The 26,067-nt window shown below is 37.6% G+C and overlaps 5 protein-coding genes, 2 long non-coding RNA genes and 1 pseudogene across 9 annotated transcripts; 5 read left to right on the top strand and 3 right to left on the bottom strand.

The window, feature by feature from the left end:
- The window catches only part of LOC137001608 (putative nuclease HARBI1), a 57,422-nt pseudogene that overhangs the window by 8,750 nt on the left and 22,605 nt on the right, over window positions 1-26,067 (bottom strand).
- On the top strand, window positions 4,845-6,156 carry LOC137001612 (uncharacterized). Its single transcript, XR_010891572.1, has 4 exons — window positions 4,845-4,952; window positions 5,029-5,154; window positions 5,241-5,500; window positions 5,599-6,156. It is a non-coding gene; the product is annotated as an uncharacterized lncRNA (long non-coding RNA).
- On the bottom strand, window positions 6,362-7,492 carry LOC137001609 (WW domain-binding protein 11-like). The gene is made up of 4 exons (XM_067360719.1): window positions 7,422-7,492; window positions 6,884-7,348; window positions 6,720-6,806; window positions 6,362-6,614 (listed from the first exon to the last, which is right to left on the bottom strand). The coding sequence occupies exons 1-4, from the start codon at window positions 7,486-7,488 to the stop codon at window positions 6,502-6,504; spliced, it is 732 nt and encodes a 243-aa protein (XP_067216820.1). The 5' UTR covers window positions 7,489-7,492; the 3' UTR covers window positions 6,362-6,501.
- LOC137001610 (homeobox protein ESX1-like) lies at window positions 7,944-8,948 on the top strand. Its single transcript, XM_067360720.1, has 4 exons — window positions 7,944-7,958; window positions 8,032-8,496; window positions 8,574-8,660; window positions 8,766-8,948. The coding sequence occupies exons 2-4, from the start codon at window positions 8,034-8,036 to the stop codon at window positions 8,876-8,878; spliced, it is 663 nt and encodes a 220-aa protein (XP_067216821.1). The 5' UTR covers window positions 7,944-7,958; window positions 8,032-8,033; the 3' UTR covers window positions 8,879-8,948.
- On the bottom strand, window positions 10,172-15,808 carry LOC105677134 (uncharacterized). Of its 3 annotated transcripts, none has more exons than XR_010891574.1 (5): window positions 11,610-15,808; window positions 11,358-11,509; window positions 11,173-11,273; window positions 10,827-11,100; window positions 10,172-10,728 (listed from the first exon to the last, which is right to left on the bottom strand). It is a non-coding gene; the product is annotated as an uncharacterized lncRNA (long non-coding RNA). The 3 variants fall into 3 exon arrangements; XR_010891575.1 differs by having other exon boundaries at window positions 10,827-11,086; window positions 11,584-15,807; XR_010891573.1 differs by having other exon boundaries at window positions 10,827-11,086; window positions 11,610-15,805.
- On the top strand, window positions 18,688-21,541 carry LOC105678962 (uncharacterized). Its single transcript, XM_012378705.2, has one exon. It carries the CDS (start codon window positions 20,463-20,465, stop codon window positions 21,534-21,536), a length of 1,074 nt encoding a protein of 357 aa, XP_012234128.1. The 5' UTR covers window positions 18,688-20,462; the 3' UTR covers window positions 21,537-21,541.
- Window positions 21,559-23,332, top strand: LOC137001504 (uncharacterized). The gene is made up of 2 exons (XM_067360497.1): window positions 21,559-23,204; window positions 23,248-23,332. Exons 1-2 carry the CDS (start codon window positions 21,664-21,666, stop codon window positions 23,330-23,332), a joined length of 1,626 nt encoding a protein of 541 aa, XP_067216598.1. The 5' UTR covers window positions 21,559-21,663.
- LOC137001606 (uncharacterized) lies at window positions 23,397-25,033 on the top strand. Its single transcript, XM_067360718.1, has one exon. The coding sequence runs from the start codon at window positions 23,422-23,424 to the stop codon at window positions 24,175-24,177; it is 756 nt and encodes a 251-aa protein (XP_067216819.1). The 5' UTR covers window positions 23,397-23,421; the 3' UTR covers window positions 24,178-25,033.

The raw sequence follows: 26,067 nt of genomic DNA, 5'->3' as shown, positions 1-26,067 counted from the left end.
AATGGCGTATCATTAAACGACTGTCTCTTGACAGGCCCTAAGCTTCAAACGGACTTACCGTCCATTATCTTACGGTGGAGAATGTATCGGTTGGTCTTGGTTGCCGATATAGCAAAAATGTACAGACAAATCATGATCCATCCAGATGACACTAACTATCAGCGTATTATATGGCGGCCTAACCCTGATCAACCAGTTGAGCACTATCGATTATTGACCATCACCTACGGCTTCAGCTCTATTTCTCGCTATGCTAGTATTACAGCAGCTATGCGCAGACGAAGGAGCACAATATCCGTTAGCTACTCCCATCTTGCGCGATTCCACATACGTAGACGACATTCTACTCGGTGGCGACGATGTATCCACCATTGAAGAAACACGCAAACAGTTAAACTCATTGCTGCAAAGTGGAGGTTTTCACCTACGAAAAGGGACCTCAAACTATGAGGAACTATTACGAGACATACCCACAGTTGATTGACTGGACTTAAATAACGTTACATTTTCAGAAAGTTTCATTACCAAAGTTTTAGGCGTTGCATGGAACCCTACATCCGATAGCTTCAATTTCAACAATTCATTGCCAACTTCACCTGGAAGCACTAAACGTTGCGTATTGTCTACGATTGCACGTTTTTTCGATCCACTCGGCTGGATTACCCCGATTGTGATATCTGCAAAAATCTTTATGCAAGAATTGTGGATCCGACGAGTAGATTGGAATAGCACACTTCCAGGCGATTTACGAGACTGGTGGAACTCCTATTACCACAGTCTTTTTGAGCTCAGACACATCACTATACCACGCTGGACAAGGCAGTCAGGCTCAGACTTAGGAGTCGAATTGCACGGATTCGCTGACGCATCCACCAGAGCTTACGCAGCGGTCGTATATATTCGCATTTTATCTTCGCTTGATTATTTTCACACTACACTAATAATAAGTAAATTAAAGGTAGCTCCTATAAAGACTATAAGCATTCCGAGATTAGAATTATGTGCCGTACTATTAACACGAATCATTGCCTTTGTGCAACGTATTTTGAAAAGTCCAGAGACACCGGTATACTGTTGGTCGGACTCCATGATTACACTCGCATGGATTAAGCAACATCCTTCAAGCTGGAAAACGTTTATCACTAACAGAGTTTCTGAAATCCAAACAAGCCTACCACAAAATGGAGGTACATTAACTCCGCTAATAATCCAGCAGACTGTGCATCAAGAGGTATATCTGTAGCTCAGTTAAAAGAGCATTCTCTTTGGTGGGCAGGACCGTCCTGGCTCCGTTCACATACAACTTCGTGGCCTGAACAGCCAACCTGCTTAATAGCAGATACAAGCATTGAACAAAAAACAACCACAACACTTATAGCTCAACCAAAGTAAATAGAATGGGAAGTAATCCATAACATATCTTCATGGCCGAAACTACTCAAAATCACAGCGTACTGCATAATCTTTGCAAATAAATCACGTATTAAAAGAAATAACTGTAGAAAAAATGAGTTACCAATCTCATTAGCTGTTGTCATAGATCAGGCTCATAACTTTTGGATATCACACATTCAAGGGCGATATTTTGATCCAGAAATACGAGCTATTAAACACAATAATTGTCTATCCAAAAGCAGTAAGTTAAGAAATTTGAATCCATTTATTGACAATAAAGGTATCTTACGGGTAGGCGGTCGTTTAAATCACGCATCCTTAACATACGATGAAAAACACCCAATAATACTACCACGTCATCGATTGTCCGAACTCATTGTGGATCAAATTCATAAACAAACTCTGCATGGAGGACCGCAACTAACCTTACGTGTTCTCAGACAAAAGTTTTGGATATTAAATGCACGCAACCTAGTCAAGGGTCACATACATACATCGATGCATTCCATGCACACGTCAACGCGCGGTAGTTACTTCGCAAATAATGAGCGATTTGCCAAGCAATCGAGTCAATCCGAGTAGACCATTTCAACATTCTGGGGTCGACTACGCAGGACCAATTCAAATATTAACAAAAGTCGGGCGAGGTCAGAAACCATTCAAAGCATACATCGCGGTGTTCATATGTTTAGCAACGCGAGCCATACATTTAGAACTGGTTCACAATTACTCCTCGGAAGGCTTCATAGCAGCCTTCCGCCGCTTTACAGCACGCCGCGGTATCCCCTCAACACTATTGAGTGATAACGGAACAAACTTTCACGGCGCTGAGCGCGAACTATCTCACACATTTAAAAATCTATCTCGCAACCCTGATCTAACTGCATATCTCGCCAACGATCGAATCGAATGGAAATTTATACCACCTTCCGCTCCTCACTTTGGAGGAATATGGGAAGCTGGTGTCAAATCAGTAAAACATCATTTAAGAAGAGTCGTTGGGACACATACGCTCTCAATTGAAGAATTTGTCACATTATTAACGCAAATCGAGGCATGCTTAAATTCCCGTCCTATCGCACCACTCTCTGATGATCCTAGTGACCTTACGTCCTTAACTCCTGGACATTTTCTAGTCGGCGGACCGTTGGTAACCATACCGGAGAAATCGCTGCTAGATCTGAAGGAAACGCGATTAAATCGTTGGCAACGTGTACAGCGTATGTACGAACAATTTTGGCGCATTTGGTCCAAGGACTATTTACACTCACTGCAACAACGCCATAAATGACAATACACTCAGGTTAATTTAAAGCCTAATGAAATTGTATTAATATGTAATGATTTATTGCCACCCTCAAAATGGGAACTCGGAAGAGTAATGTCCACGTACCCAGATGACAGCAGACAAGTACGCGTTGTCAAAATTAAAACTATAAACGGAATTTACAAGAGCGTCCGATAATAAAGCTGTGCCGTCTCCCAGTGGATACAATTTCACTTGAAAAAACAAATTGACACTACCACGGCGGGCGGTAACCATTCCAATGATTGATTGTATAACATTTATTCAACGCCATTTAGTTAACATGCTATTAAGTTACCATAATTATGGTTAGATATATTTCCATTGTTTTATTCTCTTTATCAAGTAGTAATCTTTTTTCATAGTTTTTTTTTCATTTCTTGTGCCTGCATATAGCACTCGTCATTCATCTCATTAGTTAATTGCGTCATATTACAAGCACTTACTGTATCCTTTAGTATTAAGCTTACTGTCAAAAATCGTCGTACATTCATGTACGAGGCGAGCGGTATGTTTGGAACATACTCCTAACATCATGCTAGATTTTAACGCGTCTAATCGTGACGTTGATGTTCCCAACAAGTGGTGCCATCGCGAGCATCGATTCCAAATTAAATCTGCGAGCGATATCTCACTTCTAGGAAGTGGGAGGCGATTTGTTAAAACGCTCTGAGACTTCAACGGAAACGGTTGAATGCTTCTCATACAAACTATTATATATAGTTTTATCTGTACGTTCTCACACAGTTAATTTGTTATAATAAAATAGTATTACATTCAACAAAGTTAACTAACTGATTATAAATTATTACGGTACAACAACTTGCGGTTAACGAATTAACGTCAGCAATACTGGTAAAAAAAGGAAGGAATCTTTAACCAAAGAAGAGCCTCTAAGAAATTTAACAGAATCTTTATTCTACTCCAAAACACGGAAAAATACTTAAATTTCCACTCACACTATCCTTTATCTCATAAAAAAGATGTCATTTTTGGCATGGTCGATAGGGCCCTATAGCTCTCACATCCACGTTTTCAACAAAAAAATTTTGAAAACATAATAACAATTCTGTTAAACAATAGTTATCCACTACATTTTATTTTCTCAAATATTAGAAACAGAATTAATTTTCACATACACAAAAATTTTAACAAAAATGACGATAAGAACAACGATAATAATAATAAAAAAAGGAAAATTTTTACGATCCCATATGTTAAAAATTTATCTGAACAATTTTTTCAATTTTCAAAAATAAATGACTGTATGTTGGCCTTTTCATGCAACAACAAATTAAACAAAATCATAAAAACTGGAAAGGACTCTTTAGACAGGATAAACCAGTGTGATATTGTTTATAAGATTTCTTGTCAAGACTGTGACGCCACGTACGTAAGACAGACAAAAAGACAATTACGGACTAGAATAAAAGAACACAGAACGGATATCAATAAAAAATCAGGTTCCCCCTCAGTAATTTCTTGCCACAGAAAGGATTTCAATCATGACTTCAAATGGGACAAAATTGACATACTAGACAGAGAACCGTGTTATAGTAAAAGATTAACTTCCGAAATGCTACATCATCAAGAGACACGGTAGTGTCTCGCGCCAAGTTCACGCGTAGCGCAAGACCGACCGTGTATCTTTACACGAGACGGAAGGTTCAGATGAGCCGAGATTATCGGATCTCAATAACGGCTGGGCCAATTGAGTTGATAATAGGCTCAATCGATAGCGCATACCCAAATTACATAAGAAAAGTATGCTTGTTTTTACTGTAGGTGTTGTAGAAAAAAAGTTATAATAATCCAAAGTCGAGAAATCTAAAAAATCATCATTTTTCTCGGATGTCACGCTAAAATATCGCGTAAAATGTCACGCATGTCTTATTGGTCAGCGTCGTCAGCACGCAACCAATCAGAACGCACTCAACTCAGATTTCTAATATGGCGGCGCTCAGACCTGTCAGCTCGCAGCTTTGATGATATTAATTAACGTTGATATAATTAATATCGGTCGTAGAATGTATATATAACGTGTTGTGGAGACGAATAAAGGTAGTGTATATCAAAAATAATAGTATTCTTCATAAAAAAATTTTTTTCGATCTTAAAGTGCAGAAGTGTAGCAAGACATGTTGACAACACTCTCAGTATTCTGTGGTTAGTGGACAGACAGAACAGAAAGTGTGTACACTTTGTGTACATGGTAGAATCTGCAAGTAAGTAAGCAGGTATATGTAAGCAGGTATGTAATGTTATGTTATTATGTGAATATTTCACGACTGTAAAACTAATATAATATTTATTTATGTCTGTCTAAGCGCTGTCACAAGTATATCTCTGCCCTTGCTGGTTTTGCCAGAACAGTGTCATCAGTGTCATCATCAGTGGCTGTTATTTTTTTTCGAATCGAGGTGTGATTTTATCAACGAGATTGTCCTTTTATAGTAAGAAACAAAAAATTATAATTTTTATCTTGCTTTATATGTATATGATATATATTTAGCGTGCTCAAACAGAAGCGGTTTTTTAGGCAATCATGAGAGCAGTCGCAGTTTGTACGCTATTCCAGGATTAGATTATTGCTCATGAAGATGTATTGTTGCCATATACTACAAATGAGAAAGCAGCATTGCAACACGAATTGTTCGATAAATTTTTGACCTATCATCCAGACAAGGAATCATGTTTTGTAACATAAGAGATCTTCCGAGCATGGCAGAAATATATATATAATATATATATTACCATTTACATGGTACCATTTACATGGATTTTCAATATAGTAGTCATGTGAGTTTGCAAGCTCCTAGTGGTTATATGTGGTGATTATCTAATTCTTATCAATATATAAGCGTTATTTTTTTAATTTATTTATTTTTTAACTCTAGGGGAACATTTAGGATGGAAAGAGAAGACGGATATTCATTTGATTTTGTAGAATACCACCTTTTTCTTTGGAATCGAAGGAAGAAGAGCCTAAAGTAGAAACACTATGCCTTATGTGACAATTGTTGTTTAGAGACTTTAGTGTATGATTTGTCTAAAATAAATAAAATTAGATAGCTCAAAGTTTAATAATTTTGTTCTGAGTATCCTAAATTAGTTTCAACAATATTTTATAATTTATAGTCAATTTTGTATATAAAAAAAAAAAAATATAGCATGTCGCCTTCTGTAGTTAACGTAAAATTGACTGAAAATTATAAATATCGTTGAAACTAATTTAGGATACTCAGAACAGAAATATTAAACTTTGAGCTATTTAATTTTATTTATTTTAGACAAATCATACACTAAAGTCTCGAAACATGTACTTTTTTCACAAAAATGTATGGTAAAATTGAAATTTATACAATCATATCAATTATTATTATGCCTTATGTGACAATTGTTTAGAAACTTTAGTGTATGATTTGTCTAAAATAAATAAAATTAAATAGCTCAAAGTTTAATATTTCTGTTCTGAGTATCCTAAATTAGTTTCAACAATATTTTATTTTTTATAATTTACAGTCAATTTTAATAAAAAAAAAATATAGCATAAGTCGCCTTCTGTAGTTAATGCTATGGTTGACAACAATAATAATATATTACATGAATATCTATATCCTGTGAAATTGTCATATAAATAAGAAGACAAAAAGTGGTAAGTAATATATATAAGTAATATTTATTTATATATATTTATATTTATACATATATATATATATATACTTATGTATTTATTTATATTAATATATATTTATTTATATATAAAAATAGTTTAATAGAAAAGTGGTGAGTAAAAATTATTAAAAATGGAAATGAATATGTCCGCGACTTTGCCCGCGACTTTGCCCGCGACTTCCACCGCGACCTCCTCGACGACCGCGACCTCCTCCTCTTCCTCTGTTCCATCGTGGTGCTGTAATAGAACAAAACAAATTTAATAATTTATTTTCGGGGATAAAATAATTAAAATTAATAAAATATATATAAAATAAAATATAAAATAAATAAAATAACTTACGTAGCACTGGTATGTACTCCTGTCCCCTCTGCTGCCACTGCCATTGTTGTTGTTGCTGTTGCTGCTGTTGCTGCCAATTTTTTATCTCTAAAAAAAAATTAAAATATTAAATTTATACTTATTATACTTATTTTGAGAGCGAATATAATTTTTATAATTTTTACCTTTTATAATATGTGGCGGAAGATATGAACAATCAAGAGTCGTGTCTCTTGATTGTTCATATGATGATGATGCTGGTAGCGGCGGCGGCTGCGACTGTGGCTGCAACGCTGACAGCGGTGGCCCCGGTGGCAACGATGACGGCGGTGGCCCCGGTGGCAATGATGACGGCGGTGGCCCCGGTTGCAACGATGACGGCGGTGGTCCCGGTGACAATGGTGGCGGTGGCCCCGGTGGTAACGGTGGCAGTGGCGGTGGCCCCGGTTGCAACGATGACGGCGGTGGTCCCGGTGGCAATGGTAGCGGTGGCCCCGGTGGTAACGGTGGCAGTGGCGGTGGCCCCGGCAACGTGTCACAAGATGGGTTCAGTATTACTTTTAATGCTCGAAATTCTTCCTTCAATGCAGCGAGTTCAGCAATAGTCGCTGCATTGAAGGAAGAATTTTCTTTCTCTGCTTCATTCATTTCTGTAAAAAAAAAATATTTTATACTTTCTATTATTTTGTTACATTACATAATATAATTTTGTCTTGTACTTACTTTTTTTTCGCTCCCTGCGACTGTGTCTTTGCGACGCCATTTTAGATACGCCTCTTATGGTTTCCATTATTATCCATTTCCATTATAGGCTTAGGCTGTATTCCGAAATTCACTGCCAGTACTGAAAATCTACAGTTTATGTAACGTATATTGTAGATTTTCAGTACTGGCAGCGAATTTCGGAACATAGCCTTAGTTTACAAGATGCAAATTTTAGGCCGCTAGTGCTATTGGTGGTGAGGTTAATGTCCTCCATGTTTTTTGTCGCTGCTCGGAAGTTCCAAGGAGGACATTAACCTCACCACCAATAGCACTAGCGGCCTAAAATTTGCATCTTGTAAACTAAGGCTATGTTCCGAAATTCGCTGCCAGTACTGAAAATCTACAATATACGTTACATAAACTGTAGATTTTCAGTACTGGCAGTGAATTTCGGAATACAGCCTAAGCCTATAATGGAAATGGATAATAATGGAAACCATAAGAGGCGTATCTAAAATGGCGTCGCAAAGACACAGTCGCAGGGAGCGAAAAAAAGTAAGTACAAGACAAAATTATATTATGTAATGTAACAAAATAATAGAAAGTATAAAATATTTTTTTTTTACAGAAATGAATGAAGCAGAGAAAGAAAATTCTTCCTTCAATGCAGCGACTATTGCTGAACTCGCTGCATTGAAGGAAGAATTTCGAGCATTAAAAGTAATACTGAACCCATCTTGTGACACGTTGCCGGGGCCACCGCCACTGCCACCGTTACCACCGGGGCCACCGCTACCATTGCCACCGGGACCACCGCCGTCATCGTTGCAACCGGGGCCACCGCCACTGCCACCGTTACCACCGGGGCCACCGCCACCATTGTCACCGGGACCACCGCCGTCATCGTTGCAACCGGGGCCACCGCCGTCATCATTGCCACCGGGGCCACCGCCGTCATCGTTGCCACCGGGGCCACCGCTGTCAGCGTTGCAGCCACAGTCGCAGCCGCCGCCGCTACCAGCATCATCATCATATGAACAATCAAGAGACACGACTCTTGATTGTTCATATCTTCCGCCACATATTATAAAAGGTAAAAATTATAAAAATTATATTCGCTCTCAAAATAAGTATAATAAGTATAAATTTAATATTTTAATTTTTTTTTAGAGATAAAAAATTGGCAGCAACAGCAGCAACAGCAACAACAACAATGGCAGTGGCAGCAGAGGGGACAGGAGTACATACCAGTGCTACGTAAGTTATTTTATTTATTTTATATTTTATTTTATATATATTTTATTAATTTTAATTATTTTATCCCCGAAAATAAATTATTAAATTTGTTTTGTTCTATTACAGCACCACGATGGAACAGAGGAAGAAGAGGAGGTCGCGGTCGTCGAGGAGGTCGCGGTGGAAGTCGCGGGCAAAGTCGCGGGCAAAGTCGCGGACATATTCATTTCCATTTTTAATAATTTTTACTCACCACTTTTCTATTAAACTATTTTTATATATAAATAAATATATATTAATATAAATAAATACATAAGTATATATATTGTGGCGGCTAAATAGCCAACCACAAATAGAAACAGAGATACCGTCACTAGACGGAGAGAAAGCATAAGTTCCAATATTCACCGCTAGAGGGCTACGACCGGCTAAAACTAACTCGTAAGTAAAAAGCCACGAGCTGCCTATATATGAGCATCGAAAAACGATAATCAGTACGTCCTCGGATCTGAGTGAGCTTACATATAGTGGGCCTCAGATCACAGACAAGGTAACCCGGCATTTTTACGAGGTGTGCCAACTCACCTTGGCCCTCGAAAATTGCCTTTGAGGCGCGCCAAATATATTTTTGGCCCTCAAAAGATATAAACGGCACTACGGTGCCAAGACCACGGAAGAGGAGACGTCACGACGAACCTCCTCAGCGGCTGCAACCAACTCCGAGGGAACCCCCTCTGCAGCCACCTTCCAAGGGAATAGCCGAGGTACCGACAGGACCGCAGTCACGAGACCAGGGAGTCGCACCAGGACAGGCATTATTACCGTGGACTCTGATACCCATAGAGTTCACGATAGAACGTTCCGATCCACGGACAAGGAAACAACGGCCACCAGCTACTCAGTCCGTAGCCACTCAGACCGGAGAACACACTGCCGACGCCACCACGCAGACGGAACAGGCAGCCCAGTTAAGGTGTCGCTCGCCGAGTCCCGGCAGTACGCCTTCACCACTTCCGCCAACACCAGGGAAAAGCTTAGAGCGGCTGCTAGCCTTCCACAGACTAGAACGTCTTCTTGCACGTCGCAAGAAATTCAAGACGTTATTTTAAAGAGACTCTCGCTAACCACAACACCGGTTGCGAATAGTCTGCGCCTTAGGGCGCCATAAACTTTGTAAAAACAAAATACGATATTAAATAGAATAAACTAGATTATTACTAGCTCTGACTCCTTTGTGCAAACCTACCCAAAAATATCTGGCAACCGCCACATATATATATATGTATAAATATAAATATATATAAATAAATATTACTTATATATATTACTTACCACTTTTTGTCTTCTTATTTATATGACAATTGCACAGGATATAGATATTCATGTAATATATTATTATTGTTGTCAACCATAGCATTAACTACAGAAGGCGACTTATGCTATATTTTTTTTTTATTAAAATTGACTGTAAATTATAAAAAATAAAATATTGTTGAAACTAATTTAGGATACTCAGAACAGAAATATTAAACTTTGAGCTATTTAATTTTATTTATTTTAGACAAATCATACACTAAAGTTTCTAAACAATTGTCACATAAGGCATAATAATAATTGATATGATTGTATAAATTTCAATTTTACCATACATTTTTGTGAAAAAAGTACATGTTTCGAGACTTTAGTGTATGATTTGTCTAAAATAAATAAAATTAAATAGCTCAAAGTTTAATATTTCTGTTCTGAGTATCCTAAATTAGTTTCAACGATATTTATAATTTTCAGTCAATTTTACGTTAACTACAGAAGGCGACATGCTATATTTTTTTTTTTTATATACAAAATTGACTGTAAATTATAAAATATTGTTGAAACTAATTTAGGATACTCAGAACAAAATTATTAAACTTTGAGCTATCTAATTTTATTTATTTTAGACAAATCATACACTAAAGTCTCTAAACAACAATTGTCACATAAGGCATAGTGTTTCTACTTTAGGCTCTTCTTCCTTCGATTCCAAAGAAAAAGGTGGTATTCTACAAAATCAAATGAATATCCGTCTTCTCTTTCCATCCTAAATGTTCCCCTAGAGTTAAAAAATAAATAAATTAAAAAAATAACGCTTATATATTGATAAGAATTAGATAATCACCACATATAACCACTAGGAGCTTGCAAACTCACATGACTACTATATTGAAAATCCATGTAAATGGTACCATGTAAATGGTAATATATATATTATATATATATTTCTGCCATGCTCGGAAGATCTCTTATGTTACAAAACATGGTTCCTTGTCTGGATGATAGGTCAAAAATTTATCGAACAATTCGTGTTGCAATGCTGCTTTCTCATTTGTAGTATATGGCAACAATACATCTTCATGAGCAATAATCTAATCCTGAAATAGCGTACAAACTGCGACTGCTCTCATGATTGCCTAAAAAACCGCTTCTGTTTGAGCACGCTAAATATATATCATATACATATAAAGCAAGATAAAAATTATAATTTTTTGTTTCTTACTATAAAAGGACAATCTCGTTGATCAATCAAAACTTGATAAAACATATATCTGGCCTGCCTTTTACTTCTTTCTCACCAACATTGTTGAAATGTTATCCTTTCTATATAAAAGATAAAGATTATCTATATAACATCCATGTAAAAGCAAAAAAAATAGATATAGTTATTCATACAACTACGCATACCCATCTTTCTTATTGAATAGAGCTGTCATGTTTACTTTAGCCAACCAAGGAAATAAAATCACACCTCGATTCGAAAAAAAATAATAGCCACTGATGACACTGATGACACTGCTCTGGCAAAACCAGCAAGGGCAGAGATACTTGTGACAGCGCTTAGACAGACATAAATAAATATATTATTAGTTTTACAGTCGTGAAATATTCATATAATAATAACATTACATACCTGCTTACATATACCTGCTTACTTACCTGCAGATTCCACCATGTACACAAAGTGTGCACACTTTCTGTTCTGTCTGTCCACTAACCACAGAATATTAAGTGTTGTGACCGACTACGAATACCGGCCATTGTCATAAAGAGAAATGGAAATGCTGCATTGTGATTTGTCAGCTGTCATTAGAAACGAGATTGGTTTACGGAAAACATCAATTGAATACTTTTGAGGCGTAGCACAATTTGTAAGTCATTTATATAAATGTGACTCTATGGCTGTCGACTGACAGATGAGACAAAATGTCTGCCGTGTTTATTGTGCATATTTGTGTTTATAGTGGTGGAAATATTTACGGTGTTCTTGTGATAACAACTGCTCAGTATATTACTTGAGGTATGTTTCCGTTGTTTATTTTATATATATAGTATAGTATTATATCTCTAAATATAGCAGCCGTGTTAGAAACGTCTGATTGTCAATATAATATTTAATAATAAATTTACATATAATAAAAGTAAAGTACAAAAATCCAAAGCCAGATGTAATTTGCTAACTAAACTTTTTAACATTTATTACTCTTGTTTAACATACGTTTCGGTTCTTCAAAACGTGTTACCCAAGAGTAATAAATGTTATTACATCTGGCTTTGGGTTTTTGTGCTTTATTATACAGGGTGTCTGGCAATAATCGCCCCACCGGGGTCATATACAGGTAGAGGAGGTCAAATCGAGTAGAAAAGTCCTTTACCATTTTTTAATTTTCATAATAAGTACTGAGTAATTAACGAAAAAAGATCGGCGAATCCGCGCGAGTAAAGCACGCGCGGTGAGAAGGACGTCCCACTGCTACGCGATCACTAGGACATAAGGATCTAGCGTTACGCGCCGCTCGTATGTTGCCATTGTCATTTGTAGAGCGCTCCTCCCAACGCTTCATCGCGCGCCTAGTGATCGCATAGCAGTGGGATGTCCTTCTCGCTGCGCGCGCTTTACTTGCACGGATTCACCAATCTTTTTTTGTTAATTACTTAGTACTTATTACAAAAATCAAAAAATGGTAAAGGACTTTTCTACTCGATTTGACCTCCTCTACCTGTATATGACCGGTGGGGCGATTATTGCCAGACACCCTGTATATGTTAACTTATTAATTAATATTATTATATTAAAATTATTATTTTATATTGACTTTTAACATATATTTATTTAATAAAAATGATAGAGCTTTTATATTTATTTTAAAATGTTAATATATATTAAAATGTTAATATATATATTACTATAAATACCATGTAGTATTATCTTGAAATAGATAGTCGTGTAAAGACGTTTGATTTTTAATGTAAATAAAATATTTACATATTTTTATATTTACTATGAATACCATAAATTAAAGAGTAAAGATAAACGACTCTTAGATCAAGAAACAAATATTGAATATATTTATAGTAAATATATGTTAATATTTTATATTAAAAATCAAACGTCTTTACACGACTTTATCTATTTCAGGATAATACTACATGGTATTTATAGTAAATATATTAACATTTTAAAGTATTCAATATTTCGATTCAATATTTATCGTGTTAAATACAACAATATATGTTTACTTTATTAATTTTTATTGCAGATACTATTATTATTTGAAGAACAGAGAAAGACAGTGAGAAAGTGTAAGTGGTATTTTAAAATTGGAAAATTTAAAATTTTAATAATTTATTAAGTAAATAATACAAAATTGTATAATTAGTGTAACATTAAAAAAAATTGTATTAGTGTATTAAAAATTGAAATAAAAGATTGTTTAGCCATTATTACTGTATTAAATGTTTATTGTAGATTCTTGGATTTCCAGAGGAGTTTCGGTGTAAGTATTTTTTTTTTTACTTTTTATACAAGAGCTGCTGTGCGCTTATAAAAAAGAACGGTTGCTGTGCACCGTATAAAAAGAATCACTGCGCTGTGCGCTTACAAAAAAAAACGGTTGCTGTGCACCTTATAAAAAGAATCACTGCGCTGTGCGCTTATAAAAAGAAAGGTTGCTGTGCACCTTCAAGAGTGACTGCTGTGCGTCTTTAAACACTTGACATAAAAAGAAGGGTTGCTGTGCGCCTACAAAAATCGACTGCTGTGCGTCTGTAACTGTTGTGTGCCTGTAAGGATATAGAAAATATTGAATTTTAATAATATTAATAAAACAAAAATGTCTATAAAAATAGAAAAACAGATGATGTTAAAATCAGATAAAAAAAATATTGCTCAAGGTGATTGGTTAAACGATAAACATATGGATCATTTTAACCAACTTTTAAAAAATTGTTCAGATTATAAACCTGAAGAGACATGGAAATTGCAATGTCTTGAGTATATAAAACCTATACCAGAAGACAAAAAACATATACAGATATTACATAGCACAGAACATTGGATATGCAGCTATTATGATAGAAAAAATTTATTTATCTATGATTCATTAAATAAGAAAGAGTTGCACAGTGATCATAAAAAGTTCTTAAGACAATTATTTCCAACTTATCCTTTTAATGAGCGCCCTGTCAAGTTTCCTACTGTACAAAAACAACCAAATGGTAATGATTGCGGTGTTTTTGCTATAGCTTTTGCTATTTCATTATTATTTAATATTAAACCTGAAAACGTGAGATATAATCATAGTTTAATGCGTTCTCATTTAATAAACATTTTTGAATCTAATATGATTGAACACTTCCCTCAAGATTTAAATAATAATACTCTTCAAAAAGTGCTTCCATTAGCAATAATTAAAAAGGGAGAAGCTTTAGCAACTCGTGCACGTATGAAACATCAAAAAGAGGAGCAACAAAAAGCAAATCAATTGCAAAAAAATCGTGAATTTAAAGAATTACAAATGAAAAATAAAAACGAACATGAGAATCAAGAAGTTAGTAAGATAAAAAAATCTACGGAAATAGAACAGATTATGCTGTCATTAGATCAGAAAGAAATTATTGTTCACGGCGGTTGGTTAAACGATGAACATATGGATTATTTTAACCAATTTTTAAAAAATTGTTCAGATTATAAACCTGAAGAGACATGGAAATTGCAACGTCTTGAGTATATAAAACCTATACCAGAAGACAAAAAACATATACAGATTTTACATAGCACACAACATTGGATATGCAGCTATTATGATAGAAAAAATTTATTTATTTATGATTCATTAAATAAGAAAGAATTGCACAGTGATCATGAAAAGTTTTTAAGACAATTATTTCCAACTTATCCTTTTAATGAGCGGCCTGTCAAATTTCCTACTGTACAAAAACAACCAAATGGTAATGATTGCGGTGTTTTTGCTATAGCTTTTGCTATTTCATTATTATTTAATATTAAACCTTAAAAAGTGAGATATGATCATAGTTTAATGCGTTCTCATTTAATAAAAATTTTTGAATCTAATATGATTGAACACTTTCCTCAAGATTTAAATAATGATAATTTTCAAAAAGTGCTTCCATTAGCAATAATTAAAAAGAGAGAAGCTTCAGCAACTCGTGCACGTATGAAACGTCAAAAAGAGACGGAGCAACAAAAAGCAAATCGATTTCAAAAAAATCTTGAATTTAAAGAATTACGAAAGAAAAATGAAAATAAGAATCAAGATCGGTATAAACAAAATGTAGAAAATGTCTTAAAACGGCGTCAATTTGAAAATAATTTGGAAGAAAATTGCGCTAAAAAACGACGTCTATATAAAAAGAAAAATAATTTAGAAAGATGTTGCTCTGAAAAACGGTCTCAAGATGAAAGTGATTTAAAAAATGATTGCGCTAAAAAAAGATTGCGATATGAAGAAGATTTTGTTGAAAAAAGCACACAATGCATATTTTATGCTATAGGCTCGCAAAACAAACAAAGTAGACAAAAAGTATTAGAATGTAAGTATCGTAATAACAGACAATATTATAAAAAGAAAAAAGAAGAAAAAAATCAAGAGAATAAAAACAAATTTGTAATAAATAAAAATAAATGTAATGTTGCAGATAAAATTATTAAAAAATATAAAAAATTTCAGTATTAGCATTCTATAAAATTTCATACTTCTTTAGCAATAATTATTAAAAACATTTCAGAAAAATTAAATATTAGAGGTAACATTCAAAAACAATTAGAAGCCGAGAAAATAATACGTTGGTGTATGTATATTAGAAACGGTTATATTCGCAAGATGAATTATATGTTAGCAGTGCTTAAAAAAAAATCAGAAGTATACTTGACTCGTGTTGATAAGTGCTGTGGAATTGATGAAAAATTAGATGCATTATGTGGGATATCTAGACATATAGCGTCATCTGAAAATTATTTTAGAGAATCTATGTATTATAATACAAGTTTTAAAGAATCTTTAGTAATGAATATGGAAGGACAAGTTGTAAATGTGTTACCTTTGATACCAGCACAAGCAAAAAAATCGTGGTTATGCAATACTTCATTAAAATGTAAAATTGACAATCCAATTTTGATTGAACGATACAAAAAATTTCTTGAAATTGTTAGTACATGTACTGTAAAGAATGTTCCTACATTGATAGAAAGTATTCGTACATGTACAGTAAGAACATCAAACACAAAACGAGGTCATGCACAGAGTTGTCATGATAATTTCACTATTTGTAAAGGGATATTTTTACCAGTTCTATTGTTATCATCTCATTTTCCGGAAGTGAGAAATGTGAGGCGCCTGATTTATCAACTTACACATTTTTATGACAAAATTTTGAATTTAGATGAAACATTAAATTGTGCTGATTTGGAAACGTTAAATAAACTTGTAATTGCTGCACAAGAGAAAGCAGATATATGCAAGCGTCAACAAAGCGATGCAATTATGAGCGATGATGATATCTTTTCTAAGTATAAGAATGCGTTTAAGGCTTTGAAAAAACGTTTAACGGCCACACCGCGTTATGTTTGTGTATCATGCGAAAAACTTTGTTATAAAAAAAATGTTTCTGAAATCATTTGGGCAAAAGTAGATATTCCAATTTGGAAAGATTTAATGGCATATGTGGAGAAACAACAAATTAATTCACAATATATATGTAATTATTGCAAACAAAAATTTTCTCAGGGTTTAATGCCTGCGTATTGCATCTTAAATAATCTTTTTACAAATAATGTACCTGAAGTAATATCATCTCTTAACACATTTGAAAAGATTCTTATACAGAGAGCTAAAGCATTTCAAACTGTTGTTAAAATGGGAAATGTTATGAAAAACAAAAAATTACCTGAGAGGCAAATGATACAAAAAGTTAAAGGTAGAACATTTCATTTACCACTTCCTATACAAGAGACATTAAACAAATTATGTTCTAATACTGATGCCATAAATATTAATCATGAATTATTTATTTTAGTCAGAGGTATTCCCACAAAATCAAAAATTATCTGGGAAGAAATAGTAAATGTTAGAAAAGTATTTGATGCATTAATATGGTTAAAGAATAATAACTCTTTCTATTCTGAAATAATATTACCAAATACTCATGATGAATTATGTTTGGAAAAATTAAATAATAATCTGGAATTTCAAATGCAAGAGGACGAAATTGTGAAAGAAATCGAAATTGTGGAAGAAAACGAAATTATGCAAGAAAACGAAATTGTGGAAGAAAACGAAATTGTGCAAGAAAACAAAATTGTGCAAGAAAACGAAAATATTCCGAAAGATATAACGGATGAGAAATATGTGTCATTAAATAATTCAGAAACTAAAATACAGGAAACGAAAAATCTTGGAGATGCTGTATTCAATCAGCATGCGGCAATGTTAACTCAAGTTAATGATGAAAAAAATGATGGTTATTATGAGCAATATACTATATATCCATTGTATGAAAAAAGAACAAATAAAACTGCAACGGCTTTATATCAAATGTTAAAAGTCCAAGACTTACCTTTGGATAATCGTGAGAAATCTTTAGATTTATTATGTTTTCCAGATTTATATCCTTTTGGTATTAATGGACAGCACGAAACTAGACAGGTTAAGCTTCATGATCATGAATTTATTAAGTGTCGTTTGATGTCTAAACATCCACAGTATAGATTAAATCAACAATACCTATTTTTTTTGTTAAACAATACAAATATACGTCAATTAAATCGTGGAATTTATCATAAAATGAATGTAGCTAATCCACAAGTTCGTTATACGGCTGCGGAATATTTAGAAGCAATGTCCAAAGAATTGTTAGAATCCGATTTAAGTACAATATTTTCGACACTAAGAAATACGGAACAATTCTGGAGTAAACCTAGAAACAATTTAAATTGTATGACACAACATTATGGACCTGCAACATGGTTTCTTACATTAAGTCCCGCTGAATGGTTATGGGAAGAGTTAGGTGAATATATTCGCGAGGTAAATGGATGGTGCGATTCTTCGGTATGCACCAGTGTACTTGTTGCTAGAGATTCTGTGTCAACATCGAGATTTATCGATAATACTTTTCATGCGATGCTTGACTTTATTTGTTCAAAAGATCATCCAATCGGAGAAGTCACCCATTATTTTTGGCGACGAGAATACCAAGGTAGAGGCATACAACATTTTCATTTATTAATCTGGATAAAAAATGCTCCAATTCTTGGTGATGCTTCTATTGAAGAAGTTTCCAAATTTATTTTACAATATATAAGCTGTAAAATGCTAGATCAAAATATTTCACCACTGTTGCACAGACGTGTTAATACGCATCAACGACATAAACATAATGATTACTGTCTCCGTTCTAAAAAAGTTGGACGCAAAGTTGTTCGGAGATGTCGTTTTAGATTTCCTCGTCCTGTCACTGAGACGTTAAATATAAGAGATGTAACAAGTGCCATAGCAGGTAGAAAACAATTAAAACATAGAAGCAGGCTTTATGATCTTCCACGAACTAAAGAAGAAAGTAATATCAATGATTACAATCCTATTCTTCTTACTGCATGGGAAGGAAATATGGATATACAATTTATTGGCGAAAAGTCATCAGTAGTTATACTATGATGATTCTAACCCAGGGGCAATGAGGGGGGTGCGGGTGAAGAGGGGAAGAGGGGTATCAGATAACAGTGGAGGGGGTAATAACGTCATCGTTTTTGGAGGAGAGGGGGTAAATGTGGAGTGGTAGGGGTATCAGATTACAATAATTTTCGGAAGATAAGGATTATTAATACAAATCGCGAGATAAGGATTCCCGGAAAAGATAAGGATTGTTTATTGGAAAGAGAACTGTTTACATCCTATGGTTTTTTTTCTACACATCAAAGTAGAGCGCCATGTTGTTGGAATCGCAATGTTTATAGTATGTAGGTTCGTGCAGGTTTACGGATTGCGTCATCGCTGTATTTTAGAACAAAAGCCCATAGCAACAGGCAGCCACGTCAACATTTTTCGGCGCCATGTTGTTAGATTTCAATTTTGTATGCAACAAAATAATTCCCGGAAGAGATAAGATGAGGATTGTTAATACAAATCGATAGTTTTAATCAGTGTCGTGTGCAACAAGCGGGTATATAAAGCATGTGAAAAAGAATAGGGAACCATCAGTCGTTCGAAATCATTGTGAAAATCACTAGTTCGCTGTGACGTTTACTAGCAACGATGTTTTGCACCATGTCAACCGTGAATAATCAGATCAACGAACAGCAGAGTGCGAAGAAGCTGCAATTACCCAACGTGTAAGTTGACTCTCTTACTATTTGCACTTTTAAACTCACCGCCATTGTTACACTTTGAACTCACGCAAGCTTTTATCCACAGAAATAAAAGTAATTCACCAAGTAATTCACCAAGAAGCATGATCACGCCTCCCAGAATTTTAGCTAGAAGATACCCGTTGACAAAAACCGGCTATAAATATCTGGATATCGGAATCAATATTTCTACGCCGAGCCACATAGAAATCGCTCTCGGTGACAACCATGGCAGAGAGATACATTTTACATACAACATGTGGAAGATCCTCCTGGATCAACGACATGCCATCCACCATTTCTTTAACAATGATGAAGACAAAGCACATGCATCATCTCAAACCATCGAACATGTCACGCTACGGTTTGGAAAGATAAATAATCTAAAAGTGCTGCGTCTGGAAACATCAACGGTGTGTTTAGCAATGTCACACAACACCATATATAACATGATCGCTCTCGAGTATTGTGTGGATCGTATCGTTCAATCGTTGAACAACGTCACTAGTATGGTCGACATCAAGTTCACACACTTTCGAAAAATCGCGAGCGGTGCGAAGGATCCCATCGCGGTAATACGTGAGAGCGAATCGTTCGATAAGAATGATATAATCGATTGTGAGCTGTTAGCTCAGGTCTTTGGATCGCAATAATTCTAGCATATCACATACTTTATTGTTAAAATATTTTCACCATCATAATGTATTTATTAGATGCATCTGTTTAATAAATATTATTTCAATTAAATTATTTTTTATTATCTCGACTATATACCTTTCTCACCCTATCCGCTATATCGACTTATCCTACAACGCGCGCATCAAAGTAGAGTGTCTGTTTAAATCGCGTCATCGCTGTATTTTAGAACAAAGAGGTAGCATTTGAGCGCCGTTTCTTAGAGGGTGTGATAAGGATTGTTAATACAAATTGTAGGCATCGCCATGTTGCTAGATGCGTCATCATGTTTGGAGGAGAGGGGGTAATTTTGGAATGGTAGGGGGTATCAGATCACAATAATTCCCGGAAGAGATAAGATAAGGATTGTTAATACAAACATGAACCATCGTTATGCTTATAGTTAGTGTCGTGTGTAACAAACGGGTATATAAAGCGAGTGAGAAAAATATGAATCTTCAAAATCATTCGCAATGGAGAAGGAGCGCGATCTTACCGTACGAGCAGCGAATATCAAAACGACGGGAGAGTTCCTTCCATGGGACTACGAGTGCAACGAGTACCTCGATTCTCTCAAGGAACAATGTCGCAAGAGGCAACGCACCGGAGTAGTCAACTCTCTGGTGGCGCAAATTGCGCGTCTGGAGGGTGTGAGGGACGCCCTGCACGAGCGTTTCGTACCCATCGGTGCTGGATATGGTGGATACGAGAAGAAGGGCTACACGTGGAAGGAAATCGAGACGGCGTTTAGGAACCGTGTGCTGACCGGTGCGATTATCAATCAAAACTACATCGATCCTCATGAATTTTTGAAAAACGTGAGAAATACGGTTATCGAGCGGATCCAGGGCGTCATGGTGGAACACAACAGCGTCAAGATTAACACCGCGTTCAACGGGGAATTTGTCGCGGGCGACAAGACTGCCGTGAAGACCATCGCCACGAAGAACTGCGAGCTCTTTCCAACATCTGATCTACAAGAATGGTACACGAGGCATGTGGTTGACACCATCTTGACATCCCTGGAGGAGTTTCAGGAACGCGATAGTGGATGGACGTTGTCGCGTATCCTGAATCTCACCGTCAATGTGAACAAGTTCAATCCTCTGCGCGCGGGATGCAACATCGAGTTACCGCGGAAAATTATGCTGAAAAGGGCGGTAGTCAATGTCAAATCAAACGATAATGCATGCTTTGCGTGGGCAGTCGTAGCCGCTTTATATCCAGCGGAAAAACATCCGGAAAGAACGATAGAATACCCACATTACTCGACGGTGCTCAACCTGTGCGGCATCGAGTTCCCCATGACGCTTCCGCAAATAACAAAATTTGAGAAACTAAACGCCATCTCCGTCAACGTCTTCACCACCGAAGACTCAAAAATCGTCCCTCTGCGGCTCGCCGACGACAAAAAGGAGAAGCACGTCAACCTGCTCTACGTGTGTAAAAACAATAATGCACACTTTGTATACATCAAAAACTTGTCGCGGTTGGTGAGCTCACAACTGAGCAAGCACGCAAATAAAAAGTACATTTGCGATCGGTAAGTAAAAACACATTTATAGAATAATTCGAAACTTTATTCACAGTATTAATCATACAAATTATTACAGGTGTCTACACTACTTTTATACACGGGAGAAATTATCGGCGCACAGCGTCGACTGCGGGAAAATGAACGACTGCGCCGTCGTTCTCCCCAGCGAGGACGACGAGTGGCTGACGTTCCGGAATTACAATCGAAAGGAGCGGCTCCCGTTCGTAGTGTACGCCGATCTCGAATGTACGCTCGAGAAAAAGGTGGATCAGGACGGTACTACTTACGCCTACCAACATCACAGAGCCTATAGCGTAGGATTTTATGTAAGTTGCACGTACGATAATTCTTTATCTAGTTTTAAGTCGTATCGCGGTGAGGATTGCGTGGCGTGGTTCGTCAACGAACTTCACGATTTGGCGCGCCGTGTGAAAGCGATCCTCACCACCGTCGTCCCCATGGCGGATCTTACGCGGGAGGAATCGGAAAAATTCCGTAGCACCGCGACGTGCCACGTGTGCGAGAAACCGTTTACACCGGACGATACGCGGGTGCGCGATCATTGTCATCTCACCGGGCGTTACCGCGGTGCCGCGCACTCGTCGTGCAATCTAAATTACAAAGACTCCCACGTTATCCCGGTGATATTTCACAATTTATCCGGTTACGACGCGCATTTCATTATTAAAGACGTTGCCAATGCCTTTGAAGGCAACGTCGAATTGTTACCGCTGACGAAAGAGCGATACATTTCTTTTACAAAAAATGTTAAAGATACCATGGATCAAAAATCAAAATTGTGTATAAAATTACGGTTTATTGATTCGTTTAAATTTCTCAGTACAAGTCTCGACAAATTGGCATCATATTTAACTATAGATAAATTAAAGATTACACGATCGGAATTCAATCATTTATCCGCGGAACATTTCAATTTGCTTACTCGGAAAGGTGTGTTTCCCTACGAGTACGTCGACAGCGTCGACAGCGTCGACAAGCTCCGGGACACAAGCCTGCCATCGCGCGAATCGTTTTACAGCTCGCTCACCGGAGAAACGGTATCCGAGAGTGATTACGCGCACGCGACAAACGTCTGGCAAACATTTTCAATCGAAGATCTAGGCCAATACAGCGATTTGTATTTGAAAACAGACGTTCTTTTGTTGGCGGATATTTTTCAAAATTTTCGAAACATGTCTATAAAGAGTTACGGTTTAGATCCCGCTCATTACTACACTCTACCGGGATACACGTGGGACGCTATGATGAAGTACACGCGCGTAAAATTCGAGTTGCTCACGGACATCGATATGGTGCTGTTTGTCGAGCGCGGTATACGCGGCGGTCTCAGCCAATGCTCCAACCGATACGCCGCCGCCAACAACAAATACATGCCATCCTACGACCCATCGGAACCGTCGTCGTACCTAATGTACTATGATGTAAACAACTTGTACGGCTGGGCGATGTGTCAACCGTTGCCCTACGCCAAATTTCGATGGGTCGATGATGTCGAAAACTTTAACGTAATGTCCGTTGCATCCGATTCGGCTACCGGTTATGTGCTGGAAGTCGATCTGTACCCGGTGAATCTTCACGACGCGCACTCCGATCTGCCGTTCTGCCCGACGCGCGATAAGCCGCCCGGCAAGCGGGAGATCAAATTACTCGCCACGCTGTGCGATAAGCAGCGTTATGTCATCCACTACCGTAATCTGCAGCAATGCGTGCGACACGGTCTGCGAATTGCAAAAATTCACCGCGTACTGCAATTCGTGCAATCTCCATGGCTTCGCGGATACATAGAACTAAATACACAGTTTCGGACACGGGCGATAAACGATTTCGAGAAAAATTTATACAAATTGATAAACAACGCGGTTTTCGGCAAAACTATGGAGAATGTGCGAAATCACACGGATGTACGACTCGTTACACAGTGGGAGGGACGGTACGGAGCGGAGGCTATGATCGCGAAACCGAATTTCCACAGCCGAAGCGTGTTCTCGGAGAATCTGATTGCCGTAGAGTTGCGAAAACTCGAAGTGAAATTCGACAAGCCGATCTACGTGGGTATGTGCATCCTCGACATATCCAAGACCTGCTTGTACGAGTTCCACTACGAGTACATGGCGCCTCTCTACCGCGACAATTGCAAAATTATGTATACCGATACCGACAGTCTGATATACCTTCTGCACTGCGAGGACGCGTATCGGGATATGAAACGCGATATATCCAAATTCGACACGAGCGACTACTCCGAGGACAACGTTTACGGTATGCCGCGCGCCAACAAGAAAGTACCCGGTCTGATGAAAGACGAGAACAACGGCGCGATCATGACGGAATTTGTCGGACTGAGAGCGAAGATGTACGCGTTGAGAGTCACCGGTCAAAAAGACACCAAAAAGGTTAAAGGTGTAAAAAAGAGTGTAGTCGCTAGAACGATAACGTTCGACGATTACACTCGGTGTCTCAACGCCGAAATCGAGCTGACGCGGCGTCAATCGTGCATCCGCTCAAAGTTGCACGAGGTGTACACCGTGTCGGAGTCGAAGCTCGCGCTCAGTCCGTACGACGATAAGCGGCACGTCGTATCCGGTTCCACCGACACTCTACCATGGGGACATCGCGAGATACATTTGTAAATAATGCGTAGTAATTTATATAGTTTAATATTTTATGTATTATTGTTATTAGTTTTTTAAATGTATATATTGTAACATATTGTAGTAATAAAGAACACCATTGTATATATATGTATAATAGTTTATTATAATACAATGTAAAATATACACAGTTTATTACAATACATCGTCTTTATTTATCCAAGAGTTGTGCGAATTGTCGAATCCCAACCACTTTACAAACACCTTATCGTCCTTTCGGCGCAACACCTTCTCCACGAGATAAACGTCGGGTTGAGCGGTCTTGAGCAATTCGTGCTCGTAAAAGCCTCCCGCGACCTGATCTCCGCGATAATCTTTAATCAGATACGTCACAGGATTGGTACGTTGCACCGTGGCGATCTTAAACACCTCCATCGACCAATTCGGCGTGTATCCTTTCTCGAATAGTTTTGAATTTGCTCACGCGCACCGAATCACCCACCCTGAATTTCGCTGGTGCGGCAATTTTTATGTTACTGTACACGGTGTTCAAGAGTCCCTTTGCGATCGCGGGAGTGGCATCGATCGGACGCATACCGATCGTACGATGTTTACGACCGTTGTATTCCGAGACCAATCGCGGTAAATCGTCGATCCACTTGTACGATCCCGCGAGCGTAAAAAACTTCCACATTTCGTTCTTCAACGTGCGATTGAATCGTTCCACCACCGAAGCCTTCATGACCGAGTATGTCGAATAATGATTGATGCCGTGTTTCTTGACAAGATTTTGAAAATCTCTGTTGTAAAATTCTTTTCCATGGTCGGTCTGCAAGTTTTTCGGAATTCTCTCCCAAAATATCGCGGAAAATGCTTTGGACGTTTCGATTCCACCTTTGGTCTTTAAGGGCACGGCCCACGCGTACTTGCTCAGCAGATTGATAACGGTTAGAATGTAGTTGCAGCCGCCGTTGGATCGCGAGTACGGTCTCATCTCGACAATGTCAGCCTGCCACAAATCGTCGTATCCTTTCACGACGACTGGCCGACGCGTAAAGTTTCTTCTCGCCGGTGCGTGGAGCTCGTCCACGAGCGATCTCCTCTCCAGGCTCACCGCTTCCTTCTTGCTCATTGTGATTCGTTTTGCTTCTTCTTCTTCATCGCATCATCGTAGTATTCGATGAAATTTTTGCAGCTTGTTACGACAGTGTACTAGAAGACTCCGAGGAGGAATTTTCGGTGTTTTTGAAAGAATCTATCCTACCGATATTGATGCAAAAGTTGTGCTCTTCCATCGAGTAGCGCCACACTCTCGTCGAGGAGACCTCTCAAATCGTGAATCTGTCGTTCCAACGCCACGTATCTGGTCTCGATGTAATCGTCGTGGTCCCTCTTCCAGGTCCGTTCGGTATTCTCCGAATCTTCGAGTCGCGAAAGTACTTCTCGCTTAAAATTTTCATGGAGCATACGATCTCGATTCGCACGATCGCTCATAAGCTTGAGGTGATGATCCAGATGCAGCTTGTTGACAGCGTCGGTGTCCGCTTCAGGGTCGGCGAGATGTCTGATTACGCGTGACTTGGCGTTGAAAACCTCACCATCCTTGCAGAGACAATTCTCGCGCACGTAATTCTTCGAGACTCCGCCGCTCTGTCTCGTCACCCTGACGCTTCCTCCTCCTAACTGTAGTCCGAATTTGTTGATAGACATTCCTGTAGCATCACACGAGCAATACTGGCGATAGTTGAAAAGCTGTGATTAATTTATAATCAGACCGGCTTCGCGCAGTTCCTCGATAATCGAGAGAAACTTGTTATCGTGCGCGTTGTTTCCCGCCTGACGGGAGGCGTCCAGCAATCGAAGGCGATCCACCAATTCGTTCGGATCATCCCAGTGCACGTAATCGACCGCGTTGTCGGTCACAGTCAT

This window comes from Linepithema humile, chromosome 8, assembly GCF_040581485.1.
Source record: "Linepithema humile isolate Giens D197 chromosome 8, Lhum_UNIL_v1.0, whole genome shotgun sequence".
NCBI classification, from domain to species: domain Eukaryota; kingdom Metazoa; phylum Arthropoda; class Insecta; order Hymenoptera; family Formicidae; genus Linepithema; species Linepithema humile.
Note: the sequence above shows the minus strand (reverse complement) of the source record. Positions and strands in the feature narration are given on the sequence as shown.

What these genes read in the sequence shown, in the direction of transcription:
- LOC137001609 (XM_067360719.1), bottom strand. Translation starts at nt 7,488, where the DNA reads ATGGAAACCATAAGAGGCGTATCTAAAATGGCGTCGCAAAGACACAGT. An exon ending in TCGCAGGGAGCGAAAAAAAA is followed by an intron (nt 7,349 to 7,421) that starts GTAAGTACAAGA and finishes TTTTTTTTACAG; the next exon opens with AAATGAATGAAGCAGAGAAA. An exon ending in TCCGCCACATATTATAAAAG is followed by an intron (nt 6,807 to 6,883) that starts GTAAAAATTATA and finishes ATTTTTTTTTAG; the next exon opens with AGATAAAAAATTGGCAGCAA.
- LOC137001610 (XM_067360720.1), top strand. Translation starts at nt 8,034, where the DNA reads ATGAATGAAGCAGAGAAAGAAAATTCTTCCTTCAATGCAGCGACTATT. An exon ending in TCCGCCACATATTATAAAAG is followed by an intron (nt 8,497 to 8,573) that starts GTAAAAATTATA and finishes ATTTTTTTTTAG; the next exon opens with AGATAAAAAATTGGCAGCAA. An exon ending in GGAGTACATACCAGTGCTAC is followed by an intron (nt 8,661 to 8,765) that starts GTAAGTTATTTT and finishes GTTCTATTACAG; the next exon opens with CACCACGATGGAACAGAGGA.
- LOC105678962 (XM_012378705.2), top strand. Translation starts at nt 20,463, where the DNA reads ATGGAGAAGGAGCGCGATCTTACCGTACGAGCAGCGAATATCAAAACG.
- LOC137001504 (XM_067360497.1), top strand. Translation starts at nt 21,664, where the DNA reads ATGAACGACTGCGCCGTCGTTCTCCCCAGCGAGGACGACGAGTGGCTG. An exon ending in ATCAAATTACTCGCCACGCT is followed by an intron (nt 23,205 to 23,247) that starts GTGCGATAAGCA and finishes CGTAATCTGCAG; the next exon opens with CAATGCGTGCGACACGGTCT.
- LOC137001606 (XM_067360718.1), top strand. Translation starts at nt 23,422, where the DNA reads ATGGAGAATGTGCGAAATCACACGGATGTACGACTCGTTACACAGTGG.